General features: G+C 39.5%; 1 protein-coding gene across 4 annotated transcripts; it reads right to left on the bottom strand.

The window, feature by feature from the left end:
• Window positions 1–200: 200 nt before the first annotated feature.
• LOC122650077 lies at window positions 201–13,651 on the bottom strand. Of its 4 annotated transcripts, none has more exons than XM_043843373.1 (4): window positions 13,305–13,651; window positions 11,990–12,862; window positions 9,187–10,365; window positions 201–3,721 (listed from the first exon to the last, which is right to left on the bottom strand). In XM_043843373.1, the coding sequence occupies exons 1-4, from the start codon at window positions 13,462–13,464 to the stop codon at window positions 615–617; spliced, it is 5,319 nt and encodes a 1,772-aa protein (XP_043699308.1). In that variant the 5' UTR covers window positions 13,465–13,651; the 3' UTR covers window positions 201–614. The 4 variants fall into 4 exon arrangements, with proteins under 4 accessions (XP_043699308.1, XP_043699309.1, XP_043699310.1 ...); XM_043843374.1 differs by having other exon boundaries at window positions 201–3,718; XM_043843375.1 differs by having other exon boundaries at window positions 11,990–12,817.
• Between the last annotated feature and the right edge of the window lie 2,757 nt (window positions 13,652–16,408).

Below are 16,408 nucleotides of genomic sequence, written 5' to 3'. Positions count from 1 at the left end.
AAATCATACTTACCAGAGCCCCCCAATTAACAAGCTTTTCTCTCTGCAACAATTATAGCTCCTCATGGTACAAGGCAGAACATCCTCTATTACAGAACTTGCTAGACAAATTTGAGGCAAAAAACGAAAAGAGCAATAAGAGTCATTAGAATGGCAAGAATAAGCTCTTAAAAAGGCTAGTAAATGACTATGTACATGGTAATGATAATTCATGGTTCCTGCGCCGTCTCAACTGCTGCAAGAATGAATAGTGAGACGAAAACTGGGAGATCCAAAAAGAAAGGCATAGCAATGCCAGCGACCAAGATAGTCTCCTCTCCCAAAATCTTCCAGATTATTTTTCTGTATCTTCCATCCAATACAACAAATACAATGGGGGACATAATACAAAAGCTCCTAAGATTTTTTCTGACGAAGTGAGATGATGGACAGAGCCATCCCCCATATCTTCCCTTTGGTTCCATTCGAATCTGAGGTTTTACAAAAGTATTGTACAAATGTGACCTAAAACAGAATTATCTTCCTGAACGCCACCGAGGACCAAATAAATTGGCCCCTCTTGACCACCTACCCAATGACGATCTTTGCTATTTGCTGCTGCTCTTTCTACTACGCTACCTGCCTAAGTCTCCACGTCTCCAAGATTCTTCTCTCAAGCTAGCCTGCCCACCATACCTTTCGGCTGTGGCATAATGCATTTGCATGGCTGCAACCGGGTCCGAAACTGCACAATTTCCTCCCATCAGGATGCTTCCCCCTACAACATTCATTCCCACAACTCTTCCTTGCTGTTGAAAGCTCGGCACACCCTCGTAACCATTCCGTTTCTGCATCTCTAAAAGCACGTCATGGCGCTTCATATCTACTGCAAATGGCTGCACTTTTGTTCCATCATAGGTCCTGTACACTTTAATATCAGGCAGTGCTCCACCACCACCACCACTATCGCCCTCATCTTTACTCTGGAAAACAGAGATACAATCATTCCTCTTCACAACTGGAGACGGTGGCTGCTGCTCAACCCTGCATGAAGATGTCGGGAAATCTGCAAATGCAGCAGGATATTTTGCCAATAAGATGGCAGAATCTGGCAATGATGGTAGCCCAGTCTGTATCCGATTCCCATCCCAAAAACCATAACTCCTCGTGGGGAAATCGTCCAAGCTTGAATACTTGCTAGGATCGACCTTCGACATAACTGAAGCACAATCAACCCCTCTATCAGGAGTGAATTGTAACTTAAATGGAATGCCATTAGTTTCAGGAGACAAACTCTTGTCATCACCCTTGTGACTGGTGGGATTTTGCTTCTGCAAAGGTAAGGGATGACTAAGAATTTGACCAAACAATTTGACATCACCGGTCCTGCGTGAGTGTTCTGCTGTATCTGAGTTACTCAAAGAATGGGGTCTGAGATGATCACTTGCGGGCTGTTCTTGAGTTCTGGACAGAAGAGGAAGCTCAGCCACTGGATGGGGAAGTATTGAACCATTGCACTTCTCCTGATACAAGTCCTGCACCAAATGCTGATGCGAATGCTGATCTCTGCTCACCTTTGAGAAATTATGAACGATGGAGGACTTCCCATAGCTTTTGTTGTCTACTTCCGCATTCATCTCTTTCTTGTTCAACACACGGAGAGGATAGCCTCTGAGTATCTGTGATGTGTCGCCCCGATTCAACGACTGTCCCAAAAGATACTGATGGTATATATCTGTATTAGAAGATCTCAGACGCTGCTTGTTTCCATGCTCCTCAACATTTAGAGTTGATGACAACGATGATGTTGGCTGTCTAGTATGATTCTCAGTATGAACAACAGAAGAATCCTGCAATTCTACACTTGCAGACAGAGGACGGTTCTCCTTCTGGGGCCATGATATAATCTGAGGCTTATGAACAGACGAAAGAAACTCCAAAGAGACCTTGGGCTGTATACTGGAAGTAAAATTGAAACCAGGGTGTATGCATCCATCCTCCACAATGCCAGAAGCATTGTTTTTGGCAGAGTCTGATGGATTGCAACATGAAGTACTGGCATTGCTATTTGTATCTGCACTAAACTTTGCATGTCTTCTATCATCTAGGCCATTTTCAGAAACTGCAGACTGTGATCCCTCTGAACGCATTATATGCTCACAAGCAGCACCTGGATCAGCATGGAGCTCAACTGTAGAATTCAATTTTGATCCTTCAGTTCCCTTTGTTCCTCCAGCACTTATAGGTTCATCCACAGGAGCAATGGTTGTCTGAGTGGATTCTCTTCCATGTACTTTTTCAACATGCTGCTCAGATCTTGGTGCAACCTCTACTTTAACAGCATCATCAGCCAAAGTAAAATATTGAGCTGCACTAATCTTAACTCCCTCCAGTTCCATTGACTTGATGTCACCATCAAAACTTCTCTCTGGCAGAGGCTGATCATCTTCAGCAACAACAGTTCCCAACTCTTTCTCAGAATCTTCTTGTTCTGATTGCCCCATTCGTTTTATCTCGATAGATCCATCCATGTCATTCTGCAAGTTAGTGGTCCCAGCATTCCCAGATGTATCCATGTCCAATGGCAAGTCAACATCCATCCTGGAGGATGATTGAGTACTGCAAATGGCAGACTCCATCTCCACAACACAAGCATCTTCAGTGTCACTCCTTCCTCCATTGGTATCACTTACTGGCATTCCATCATTGTTTTGCCCAGGATGATTCACATCCAGGCCAAGACACTTTTGTGCCTTACTGAAGAAGATTCTGCATTGATCTCTTGACTTTGTCCCAACATAACGGGAGATTTTCACAAAATCCTTACCATAAGTTCTCAGTGCCTGGATTAAAATGGACTTCTCATCATCAGTCCAATCCACTGAATCCAACTCCCCACAACTATCATCTGAACAAGTTTCCTCATCATCCACATGCTGCAAAACCTCTGGTGTCAAAGGTCGACTGTTTCTGTAGCTTTGCTTCTGACTCTTCCACTCCTGAAAACCTTCCCCTGGGTCAACAGAACTTGTAACACAAGAGCTCATTGCTTCAGATGATAGAGCACCACATATTCCAGCCAACACATCAGCAGCTGCAGCTTCTTTCTCATTTGCAAGAATATCAACACTGCTCGACCCTTCCAAACCAGCATCATCACCTCGAGATGTTTTATAGCCACGAACCCCCCCTGAAAAAAACTTTTCCCCACAATGAATTTTCATGCTTTCATCAGCTTGAGCGGCAATCACAGAAGCTGCTCCTAACATATCAAGGGAAGCAGCATTAGCCTCTCGATTCCACTTCTTTCCTGATGTTACCAGGTAAGTATTTGTAGGGTAAATTTTTTCTTGCTTTCTCAGTTCCAATCTTTTCTTTATTTTTTCAAAACTCTCTGATTTCTGGTTTTTGTAGTAGAACGCAATGCAATCAGCAATTGTTTTGTGCTCAAGAAAAGATGCAATTTTTCTGAAGTCCTTCCCAAATGTGGCAAGCATCTCCATGAAAATTTCCTTCTCCTTAGAAGTCCATGGATTGATCATTGACCTTTCCTTCTCGACAGCACAGGGATCCTCAACTAATCCATTTGCTGTATTGAACCTTGAAAGATTCCTCTCCTTCTCATCCAAGATTAAAGCAGGCATTTTCAGACTATTCCTGTAAAGTTTAATTTGGGAATCTGACAGTAGCTTGCTGGCAAAATCTTCAATCTCCGTTGTAGGGACCAGTGTCAAATTACCTGCTGCAGCATATAAACATGCGGAAAGATAAGATACACAACCACGGAAAAAGCATCTTCAAGAAATATCAATAACAAAACAAAAAGAACCATTTACAATACAATTAAGTTGACAAATCCAAATATGATAAAACATAATGGATCAAATATTGATTTTGACTAAGGTAGTTAGATTCCGAACTTAAAGAAAAACCTGACCGACTATAAACAGCAACAACACGCTAGTTGCTTGAAAGAAGTTTCTCAACAACAAATCCTAAACATAATGAAAAGCTTCAGACCCATAGAAACTGCTTTCGAAACAATTTTGTTGTTTAGTACACTGCCAAAAAGGGATAAGAAATGAGCTTACCCTTGAGGAAAGTCTAAACCAGATTTCAACCCTATCGAGGTTGTTAAACTAGTTGTAGTGTTAAAATGGGGGAGGGGTTTATACCAGTCAGATAGTACCCTCGTATGGTATTATAAGAGTAATGCCTAAATGCTGTCCAGCATCTCCAAGGAATTAGGCCGCCTTTATATTCTAACATTCTTATTTCATCCAGCACCACTATCAGATTTATCAGAGTCGGCCACATATTGCAGAACATTCAAGCAGCCCATAACAAGGATTAGAAACCATACCATCACACATTATTTCAAAATACCGATTACAGAAGTATGACCATAACATATATTCACAGGTCTACTCCGGATTAAAAACCATGCCATCTTTCCTGGGTCTATATAATAGATTTATTGACGTCCCCATATTCCAAGCCGGCTGAAGAATTGTAAGCCTAGATGACTATATAATCTTTACATGTGAAACATCCAAGCAATAGTAATGTATCAAAAACCATCTTTGACAATCAAATGACTTTAATTAATCAGTTGTCTGATGGCTACTGATCCATTTACAAAAGCCACCAGTGAAGTTTGCAGACAACATAAAGCATTGCATGCACTCTATCAGCAGTAGAAATTCACATCTTGCCCATTTTCCCCAGAGAAGCAAGCAGAGAAGACTTGCAAATTTGAATTTATTTTGGCTGATGCGCGAACATGTACAACTTGTGAAATCTAATGCAAAAGAGTGACCTCTAATGAGAAGAGTCAGTTTCAGGCCTATGATTCTGTTATTCTCCCAAAGCCAAAATAAAATTCCAAAACCTGCAACCAAGATTTTGTTGAACAAAAGGTTGCGAAAGTTTCTCAGTATTTTTTACAAACCATACATCCAATTATCCATTATTACCTAACCCCAAAGCCATTAGTAAAAAACTCAAAAATCTTGTATCAATTGGTAGAACCATTGAACTAGTAATAAGCATAAACACCATAAAGCCATCTTACAAACGCCCATATCACAATAATAATAATGAATGCTTTTATGACAACTAGAATGAGCAAGTACTTCGAGTGCATTATCTTTTTGGAGCATAACTGGCAGAAGAGAAGACCTCAAAAGCCAAATTTTCCACTAGCATATCCATCTTCCACAGGATAACTCACCCATTTAACCCCAGGAATGATCTGTCTTTACAACTCCAAAAAAAAAAACTCTTGGAGATCAAAAACAACTTTAACAGATTTCTTGCATATATGAATCGGCATTCATAACTACACAATTGAAGGGAATTTGAAACTGGAATCATGAAATGCTACTACAACTAAATAGAAGTAAATTACACAATATTCAAAAACTGCCTTGTTTCACAAGGCGCCATTAAAGACTCCAATAACTGAAGATCAAGTATTTAGTAACATCATCAATCCACCAAGGATGACAACTATCAATGCCAACAAATAAGATTTTTTCAGCAATAAAATTGAAAAACTATGTAGGGCAGCAAAACATGTTAGAGACAACCAAAGAACCGCCAGTACTAAAAAACCAGGATACAAGTCATGAAAACTATGAAGACGAAACCGAAATCCCATTATGAATTAAAAGTCGCATCAAATATTTTGAATACTTAGAATGAAATACCAAACTGATGTGAATCCAGGAATCGAAAACCCTACTTGAATTGGTTATGGGCCCACCATAAATAATAGGCTGCGATCAATTGAAAGGAATGGCAATCTCGTAATTTATTGGAGATATAAATCACAAGAAATAAGAACGAAAGGGAAAAGTCTCTTATTAAGGTGACCTGCAATCTTGGAATGAAAATTAAGACCAAGGATAGTGCTGAATAAAAGCTAAAGGAATGGGTACATTTGGAAAGTTATAGTTAAAAAAATTTACACGAAGGAGATAAAATAGGATCGTTGGGAAGAAGGGTGTCTTCTCCTTAACACTCAACAAAACCAGCGGAAACCTTGCAGGTTTATGGATGCAAAAACTCTGTTGATAGGAGCCAGACCAAGTAGAAATTTCGATGGGGTATCCCAACTCCTAAGCCTCATGAATGCAGCCAGCAGCAGATCGAATTGCCAAATAGTTGAGATTGAAACTCTGAAATCAGATCAGCAGGCTGATACAGTTGCAGGTTCCAACAACAGATAAAATCTCACTACACACAGGAGATATGGATGCCAAGCTTCCCAGGTTAAATCACCGTCTGTCTGCTAAGGATTGCACATATGAAATTTCAGGGAGAGCGGTTGAAGACTGAAGGAGTTTCAAACTAACATCTGAGAACTACAAGTAATGCACACACAGAGTAGTTCGAGAGTGAAGATGAGATGTGAGAAAGAAGAAGGGGAGGAAGAGAGAAAAGAAGAGATTTCAGAGGGGCAAGAGAGGGGTCACACGACCATTGCTACCATACCAACCGGTACCATAAACAACTCAATAAAATTCATTCTCAAATCTACTTTAATCATTGGTAACACTTCTATTTATAAAACCCAAAAATAAAGACTCCTACTTACGTATTAAAACCTAGACTAAAAAAATAGAAACACAATAAAATTCAAATTCGAAATTTCCTTGATAGCTACCAAAAATAAAGGATTACATATATTTCCCAAAATAAAATAATTCCTAAATATCCTACTGAACCTAAAAACCCACTTGGACCCGGTTCACCTTTATATGGGTTCACCAACAGGTTTAGTCCGGTCCAAGAAATTGCTCCTGCATCACAACCACTACGACACAATTTGCAATCCTTAAGAGGTACATACCAGCACTCTATAATTGAAAAAGTGGGAGGACAGTTCATCAAGGTATCAAATCCACAACTCATTTCCCAGCAAAGTTCAACTAAATTAAGTTAATACACCAGATCGTTTTACACATTCTGAAAATAATAATTTTTCAGTGTCATAAAAGCGATTCATCTTTAAGGATTCCTAGGGAGAAAAGACTCCACATATTCAACATCATTTCCTTTTTCTCTACATAAAGCACCACTAAATAAAATTTAATTCTTTTTTTATTTAATATATACATTGAGAACCTACATAAAGTTTGCATAGAGGTGGTCAATCCCTGACAACACAGTAGAAGAAAACGTAAAATAAATAAATAAATAAATAATTCTAGACAATATCAAAGAAAACTAAAAAAAAAAACTTCAAAAAGAAGAGTCAAATCCAAGATGGGGGGTTATTATATTTCGTATAATAATCAGAGGTTGCCCATCTCCCCCAGGGTGAGAGTGATATCTCTTACCCCTCATAACTCAACATAACCTGAATAAATGAGGGGAATTTTTCTCAGATGATCACCTAATTGCATCAATTGCAAGAAAGGTGTCGGTATAATTCTCTTATGAGTACTTCTGACACATATCACATAATGTGTTCTGGGTGTTTTTCGCAGTTAGCAAGTTCTTGTTATTAGAAAGCTGAAATAATTGTTAGAGGTGGATATTTCTATTGTAACGGTTGTATTATTTAAAGGTTCTCCTCATGAAGAGATAAATATTTTGCCCAACGAAACCCAAATTTGAAAGCCGTTATCCCAAGAAACTCCAAGGTGGAAAAAATAGCAATCTGCTATCCAAAAGAGAACAGCAAACACCAATCTTAAAATCTACCAATCATAGCATTGATATGGAAAAATGATTAGTTAACAAAATGAGCTATAAGCCTATAACAAAGAGGGAGGCAGAGACATGGAAACGCAAACAGACTCAATATTTAACAAATTCATCATTAAAAATCCAATTTTCATTGTATACATGTGTGGTTTCCATAATCTACATTTTTTAAATCTTAGCCAATGAAATAGGAAGCAGAGCATTGAGCAAGGTTTGCAAAAAAAACCATTCCATCATAAATTGAAGGTTCCAGCTACACTGGAATGTTGTTGTCAGGTCTTGGGATTGAATTCCACATTCACCTTGGAAATTGGCCCCTCTTTTTTTTTTTTTTTGGAGGGGGCCAGGGGGAACGGACAATATCAAAATAAATATAGTAAAACAATAAATATAGTAAAACATTTTAAAGACCAAGTGATAACGATACTGCTCACAAGAACATTCATATGATTGAATCCTTCCTGAAACCCACAAATGATGGTATCTTTGCTTCATTCATAAGTTTTACTTCTTTAATTGATAATCTCACCAATAAGATTGTTTATCATGTGTGCCTGTAGTACCAAACTCATAAACTAGGGCATATCATCCCTCCCTAGAATAGTACCATAGCCGGAGAAGTGATGATCATGAAATGAAAGGGAAACTTTCAAATGAAAGAGAAGATGAAAACTAATTACCCTAACCAGAATGACAATAGTTTGCTCAATTCATAAAGCATGAAGCAAGACGTAGTATAAGCTTTCAGTAAAATAATTGTAATGACATTGCACAGCAAAATGAGAAATTTTTTAAGTCCATATGTTGCTAAACAGTTACAAATTCATGGTCAATAATCCAGGATTCAGCACGGATGAATGCATGAATAAAGACTAGAAACTTGCAAGCTCAATTTGAAACAAGTCATGCAAAGACAACATGCATTCTCTTACTTCAGCCTTACTAATTATATTCAACCCTAACCACAACTTATGTCACACAGACACGAGAACATCTATTTTGGAGCATCTAACAGGATATGCCAACTACTCTGAAGTAAATGGGTAAACATCTATTTATAACGTTTCTTAGCTCCACCAGTTCTATAATAGGGTTATATTTCCCAGAAAAGGAAACGCACATCACGGTCAACTTATCTTCCAGTCAAATCAGTTCAATGCTCACAAATTAATTTTTTGTATGCAAAATGATTACATCCTGAGGCAATGACATAAGAAAACTGAGACCAAAAGAAACTCTCGAGGTAATAAATACCATTCACCCATTCCCCAGAAAATATCCGCTTGACCAGTTAAATCCATTAGAAGACAAATCTCCAAAAGAAAATCAAAACCAAAGAACTAATAAGAGCAGAAAAGTAAGCTGTTTCTAAATTGTTTCCCAAGCTTTGAAAGCTACAGTAAGTTCTTAAAATTGATGAGAATTTAATTCATTTCCATTTTTCGGTAAGCAAGATGAAATTACAGGATCAAATGATATGAATCATCTTACCAGGTGAAGTAAACCGAGAACGGATAGATGATCGATTTTTCTGGTGCCCAGCATGCAATGATCGTGAGCTCAATTCAAACCGCTTCTGAGACTTCGGCCGACTCTTCCTCATTGAAAGTAACCGCATGTCTTCCTTCCACAAGTGCTGAAATGCCCTAAACTTCAGGGTAAGAACTCGCTCCTTGAATCGAAGGAAACATTTCCTTGCCGCAAGCTTCTCCTTGACAAGCGCCCTCTTTTGTAGGCAAAAGACACTACTAGCTCCCAAAATATCAACTTGATGTTGCTCAGAGGGCAACTGTTTATTAAATACTTCAAACGCTTTTCTTGCAGTATCTTTGTTGGAAGCAAATATAGAAGCATGAAATTTACAATCTGGGTCATCATGTGAGCTCAAGCCACTGGAAATCTGAGCAGTGGTACTGATATCAACAAGGGGATCTGCATCCTCTGCCCCAGAAACAACCACTGGATTTTTCGCATCAGAGGGAAATAAACATAGTGCGCCAGCAGTTGTTGATCTGGCTGCCACAAAATCTACAGAAGATTCCTCATGCTTTAACATATCTGCTGAAAAGTCTGGATTTTCCATAGATGGCAGTTCCCCAAACTTAGATGTGGCAGTTCCTGGACTCTCAATATCCTCATCCCCAACTCCAGCGTATACTTTTTCCAATGTATCATTGTGAAGCATCGGCTTCTCCTCAACGATATCACCAAAAGAAGCTACATGCAAGGGAGCTGGATTTGGCAACACATTAGATGCATCACATACATCATCACAATCTTTGGGTGTCACTTGCAATGAATCCGACCCTCTTAATCTTAAACAAGAAACACCAATTTCTGATTCAAAATTCAATGACTTAAGTTCAGTATCAAATAAATCAATTTCAAAATCTGTCTTCTCTAGTGCCTTCAGGATATTACTTTTTAGTATCAGCAACTTATTCGTGGCAGTAGATCTCACAAAGCAAGAGTCACCAGAGCTTGCATCCTCAACTTGCAGCAAGTCAGCAACTAGGGAGCTTAAATTATTCATGGGATTGATCTCCAAATTCTCCAGACTTAGAGAGAACTCCTCAAGGCAACTCTGAAATCCTTGCACTGGTGAATCACTTAAATTACTCATATCATTATCAATATTTGCCCCCTTACTATATGATTTGTCATCAACACCTGTAGCAACAAGATATAAGTAGTGCAACGGGTGAATGACTTGAAAGACAGTCACGTAATGCAGATAAGAACATGTCACCAGTATCAGTCACTAATGTTTGGAAAAACTTAACAGTTGACAAGCAAAATAAGTATGCCCATATGAGAAACACATTCACATGTTTCTAATTCTGAAGAAATCCCGAGAAACCAGGAACATATTAGAGAGAGAGAGAGAGATCATGACACCAACTGTACGGCTGATAATCTCAGGATTTATATGACATCAGCTATATCTCAAAGAAAAAGGAAACTATAAAATATAACTTCATTAACCTTCCAACAGAAGTAATGAACAGCCAGTAATGATATTCTTCCAACCATTTCCTACAGACAACAGCCTAATTGGTTCATACGATACCTATCAACCTTGAGTACTTTATTAACCTTCCAACAGAAGTAATGAACAACCCATAATGATATTCTTCCAATGATTTCCTACAGACTACAGCTTAATTGGTTCATACAATACCTATAAACCATGAGTTTGAGGTAAGCCTAAACAGCACAGGCAGAGACTTGCCAACTCTGAAAACATAAAAGGCAAGAGAAACTCATGCAGAAGCAAGAACATTTCAACAAATGCTCCACTCCCACTCCATAGTCCATACTCAAACAAAAGCTTACAGAGTCCTACAATTGAAAACATCAAATCAAACTATTTAAACAGAAAAGACACCAGGAAAGCAAGCAGTACAAGAAGCATGCCAGAACTCAAATATACACTACAAAACCAGTCCCAAAGCATGAAAAATAGGTAAAGGACAATAAGCTCCCTTTGATGGAAGAGATGAATCAAAAACTTATATAGGTATATAACAGAAAGAGTGTTTGTGCATGCTGTGTAGAAAGTTCAGAACAATAATGAATATGGATCAAAATCAAGAATTGAAATGGTAATAAATAATTCTCATATAAACTATAAATGATGCACCCAGTTGCAGAGCTTCATTCAAACTACTTGATGAGAAGGATCCTAGAGGTACAAAAAAAAGTAGTCTGATTTAATGTCCATACGAGATAATTTCACTTTTTACAGAAAATCTACAGCCCCCCCCCCCCCCCAAAGGGGAAAATTCGATTTCTCAAGGGAAGCACTTTAACCTCTAAATGAGATGATAATAGAAATCAGAGAATATTAGGAAAAAGTTGATTCCCTTGTCATAGACAAAATTAATAAGTGGAATGGAAAAAATAACAAAATTATGTGGGGACGTCAATACCAAAAAAGATGAGTCCTGTATATTACCATTAGAGTGTCAATGCAAAAAAGGTTGACCTGTTACCAGGAAACCTAGCAGCATGTGTCTATCCTATGTTGATTCAAAGGTACATGGAACAGGAAAATTGTCCAAGAACCTGTGCAGAATTGTACAATATGGATACTACTAGTCGTAAGATCCAAAAGGAACCACAATATTGAGAATGAGCAGAGAACTCTGGCCGAAAAAACAACCCTGACAAAACACTCCCGAACTCCCAAAAAGGTCAAATTCCTTTTCACCAATTTAAGATCTTAATTGTCATCAGAAGACCACAAAGTTAACACTTGTAACAGGAAATTTAATGGAACAAAGAGGCATACCTGGTGATGAACTCCATGCAACAGAAGAGGGAGTTGCAGGAGAGGCACATTCTGATAGACCTGTGACTCGAGGGCTTTTCTCGGATAGACTTGCAACAGGACCATGCGTAGTGTGATTGTTGTTCGAACATGAAACCAACGCACTCTTGCCAATAGTTTCATCAGGAACTTCGACCTTCTGCTTCTCATACTTTGCCAGACCCTGGCCCCATCCAAGTCGCTGCTTCTTCCTACAACATGAATCTTCAAAAGGAGCAGCAGAGTTTACAACAGCAGAAGCATACCCAGAAGGTGAACGGACTGGAGGCACTTTCCCATGCTGTAACTCAGACTTTGTCCCATCCGAATCGGCTTTGATACTCCTACTGCTACTGGAATGGCTGAAACCAGAGCCACGTGATGACAAGCTACCAGAACGGGTCCATTTCAGTGGCTTCCAGGTGATTGATCCAAGCGAGTTATCTTTGTCATATTTGTGGCCTGTGGCGAAGCCATTGGCACCACCCATCATATCATGGTGATCTTTGTAGTTGAGTTGGTCGCATGACGAGGTTTCAATGTCAACATGAAGGTGAGATGAGTATGTTAGCAGATCATTGACTGACCTCTGAGAATTCATCTCAAGCTGCCTGCCTGACGAGCTAAAAGATGCATCCGTTTCCCTCGCCTTCTCCCACAGGTGCGCTCCTTTCCATTCCTTCTGGCTGCAGAATCCTTTACTTTCCCTGCTGTTCCGCCCGTATTTTACCTCTCCAAGGGAAGCAGAAGGCCGGCAGATATCATCATCCCCCATTCTCTCAATAGACCGCGAAATCGTACATCCATAACCAGAATCTTCGGAGAATAGCTGGTAACCACCCTGCTTACCATGACCTTCAGAAGATAATTTTACAAAAAAAAAAGGAAAATTACAAACATTACAAACAAAATCAAACCAAGCACCACACTAGACTCGCAGAAATTGAAAAAGCCCTAGTTTTTTCAGAAAATTGGAAACCAAAGTCGCAAGAAAGAAATGCATACAGGGAGGTGAAGAGAAACTTAGATCTGTGCAAAAAACCAGCCAAAAAAATTGAAATCTAAAGAGACAAAACGTATCCGACGATTCAGAAATAGACGGGGTTGTTAAGAGAAAAAAAGGAAACGAGTAAGAAGAGAACATATTCGTCAAAAGCGGGAGGCGGAAATACTTTTTTCCCCTCGTCTTGCAAAAACAATTGGTTTGCCAACTTTCGCAGCACATCTACCCATTGCAAAAGGCAAAGGATGGAATATAACAGGCTCACAAATCCAATTGAAGAGGAAGGAAACGCACCTTGAAGGCGGCGAAAGTCGTTCGAACCACATCGAGCTAAGTCGCGGGATCCTTGATGAAAATCCCTCCATCTTGCAACAGAGCCTAGGGCATCCGACCTCTCAAGCTTCTTCTCCTTCAAGAGATCCTTCCGATCCCAGTGCGATGGTTCCGGCGGCATGAGAAAACAGCCAATAGCATCGGCAACCAGGATAAGGAAGATAAATAACGGAGAACACCACAGCTCCTCCCTCCGCCCTCCCAACGCCCTCGAAGCACCAAGAGAGCAATCTCCACAACCAAAGCTGAAGAACCTCACCGTCTAGGGTTTCCAGTACCAGATCCAGGGAAAAAAATAGACCTGCTACCTATCGAAGTTTCCTCTTGAAGAAAAAGAAAAAACAAAAAGCAACGAAACAATTGCCGCCCGTTTCTTCGCAACCCTCGCCTTCCGTCAATCTCTCTCACCGTCTGTGGAGAAGGCGCCGAACGTAAGCCGATAAGAGACAACCAGCCTGGATTCAAAAGATAGAGAGAAAAGAGAGAGTGAGAGAGAGGGTATCTCACGATACCATTAATCGGAATTCAATCCAGTTTCAAGTCCGCTAAATTTCTTTCTTTCTTTTCTTCACTGTTTTCACTTTCTTTTTCTTTTGTTTTCTTTTTCTTTTTAAATCGTTCTGCCCTAGCTGGGGCCCACTCCTCGTCTCCTTTAATGTCTTCAGATTTGTTCCTATAATACCCTTTCCATGTTTCTAATTATACCGTTTTACCCTCACGCGAGAATGGCCGCTAAAGGTTGAAACGTGCCTCCCAACACGCTCATTTTAAATGACCAGTTTGCCCTTCTAACGTAGCCAGTGGTTGGTTGCCAACCAGTAATAAATTAGTCTGGGTCTCGGTTGACTTTGGTTAGGCAGAATTTATGTGTATGCATAAGGAAATCAAAAGGAAAATTCTGATTTTTTATGGTTTTAGGTTTCTTATCGAGCTATCGCTTTTTTATTCGGTTTGGTTTTTTTCCCGGTCAATGTATTCGGTTGATCTTGGTTGTTTCGATTTATCGATTCTATAAAACTCCAATCTGAAACCAAATCGATAAGTGTTTGATTCGGTCCAAATTGAATCGGTCAGTTTCGATCGATCTAAATAGTGCAAATTGAAATCTGACACCCTTTACTCAGGACCATGGTTTTAAGTATCAAGTAGGGGTGTCAATCGGTCGGTTTCGGTGTGAGAACGGTGAAACTGAAACCAAACCAATAAGACAAGTTCAGTTTCAACTTGGTTTTGTTTTGGGTTTATATCGATTTCTTGTATCGGTTTGTTAATACGATTGGTTTCATTTTCAGGCCTGTTTGGGTTCGGCTTGCCATCCACATTTATATAAAACTATAGCCAAAAAAATGTTTTTAAATGGGTTTCGGGTTGTTATCGCTTTTTTATCGAGGTAGATCGATTTGGTTGCAATTTTCGATCCAAGTTTTGAGCCGGTTTCAGTTTAGTTTCAGGTTCTTTTGGTTTTCGATTTGGTTTGGTTCAATTTTAAGATCGTAATCCTCCAAACCAAATCCAACCCAATAAGACTTCGTCTCGATTCGGGCCAGGCTATTTCATCTTAGTTCAGACCGATTTACCCGTTTCAATTCCAAGTTTGACAACCTATCAAGATTGGATCGACCATATTGTATGTGGTCGATACCAATACTATATCATTGATGTCGAAACACAAGAAGCCAAAATAGTCTAAAAACCTCGTATCAATATTTTGAAAGGCAAAATTGTTAGATCCAATCCATCAATACTAAACCAAAACCACGAATAGCATCGTGGTTTGAGGAATCAGAGTAGGATTGGCCGATTCTGATTCCTAGTCAATCCTGTATCGATTAATCGATTATAATCAAGGGTTAAAATATCGGATTTTTCTTTAAAAACTAGTGTAAATCTATATGATCTAAACTGATACATGCCGATCTGGATCGATATTCGTCAAGAGGCCCGATACAGACACCGATTACTAAAACCAAGCACAGGACCGGATTTTGACACCCCTAAAAGACCTTTTTTTGTCAATCTCTTTTTGATAAAATTGTAACAGAAGGAGGGCATTTTTGAAATTTAACTAAATGTAATGGGGAACATGGGTTTGCTGTTACTTATTTCATCTTTTTGTCAGGTGGGGTTACTGGAATAGTGACGTACTATAGCTTCCGTTTTACACATCCTTCGGTGGTGCAATAAATGAGAATCTAAACATGTAATTTAACCAATAAATTAAGGGCAAATTGCTGAGAAGTCTTCATCTTCTCTTCCTTTCGGCGTTGTTCAACCAACGGATAAGGATTACGTCACCGTCCACACGTGCAAATCGCACGTACGGATCTGCTGTATCGTGGGAGTTGGGATTTTGGAATTGGGACTGTGTGACGCTCACGCATCATGGATTGGATATGCGCCGTGCGAAGAAATTAGGGCTGACGTGGCACGAATCTTACGGGCATATCTCGGCAACAAGCGATCCTTTTCGTTTATTTTTTGTCAAGGCTTGCATCAAGGCTATTGGGGAAGTGAAATTCCCATTCTGTCACTGGAAAAGTGGCGGGCAAATTGCGCGCCCTGGTCAGCCTATCTCTTTCTCTCTCTATCTTTTGAACGGGATTTTTTATTTGATCACCTGGGGGTCCAGGATGATGGCCTACGTATTTATATCACATGGTCAGTTAGATGAGGTTAAAATTTGGTGAAGTTGACTCCAAGATTGGGGCGCAAATAAGCTGGGCTATGTCGGGGCTTAAAATAAAACCAGGTCCAGCCAGGTCTGTCTTAAGTTTGACTGGGTTTGCCCTTGTTTTTGTAATTTTTAAGTGTTTTTTCACAAAAAAAAATTACTTTACTCAAATAGGATATAGTTAAGGAGAGGGACGGGTATGTTAGGTATACCGTACGGTAGCACCTTATGTTTCTATCTCTCTCTTCCTTCCTTAATACGACTATCATACCCTTTAATGGAGAGAGAGGCACATAGGGTGCTAGCATACTCAACCTTTTTTCCATATTTAAAATATGGGAGAATGTTTTTTGTGGTACAGCGTAGACTGTGCCCAGACACATGGGCCTGCCAC

The sequence above is a fragment of the Telopea speciosissima genome, chromosome 2 (genome assembly GCF_018873765.1).
Source record: "Telopea speciosissima isolate NSW1024214 ecotype Mountain lineage chromosome 2, Tspe_v1, whole genome shotgun sequence".
NCBI classification, from domain to species: Eukaryota; Viridiplantae; Streptophyta; class Magnoliopsida; order Proteales; family Proteaceae; genus Telopea; species Telopea speciosissima.
Note: the sequence above shows the minus strand (reverse complement) of the source record. Positions and strands in the feature narration are given on the sequence as shown.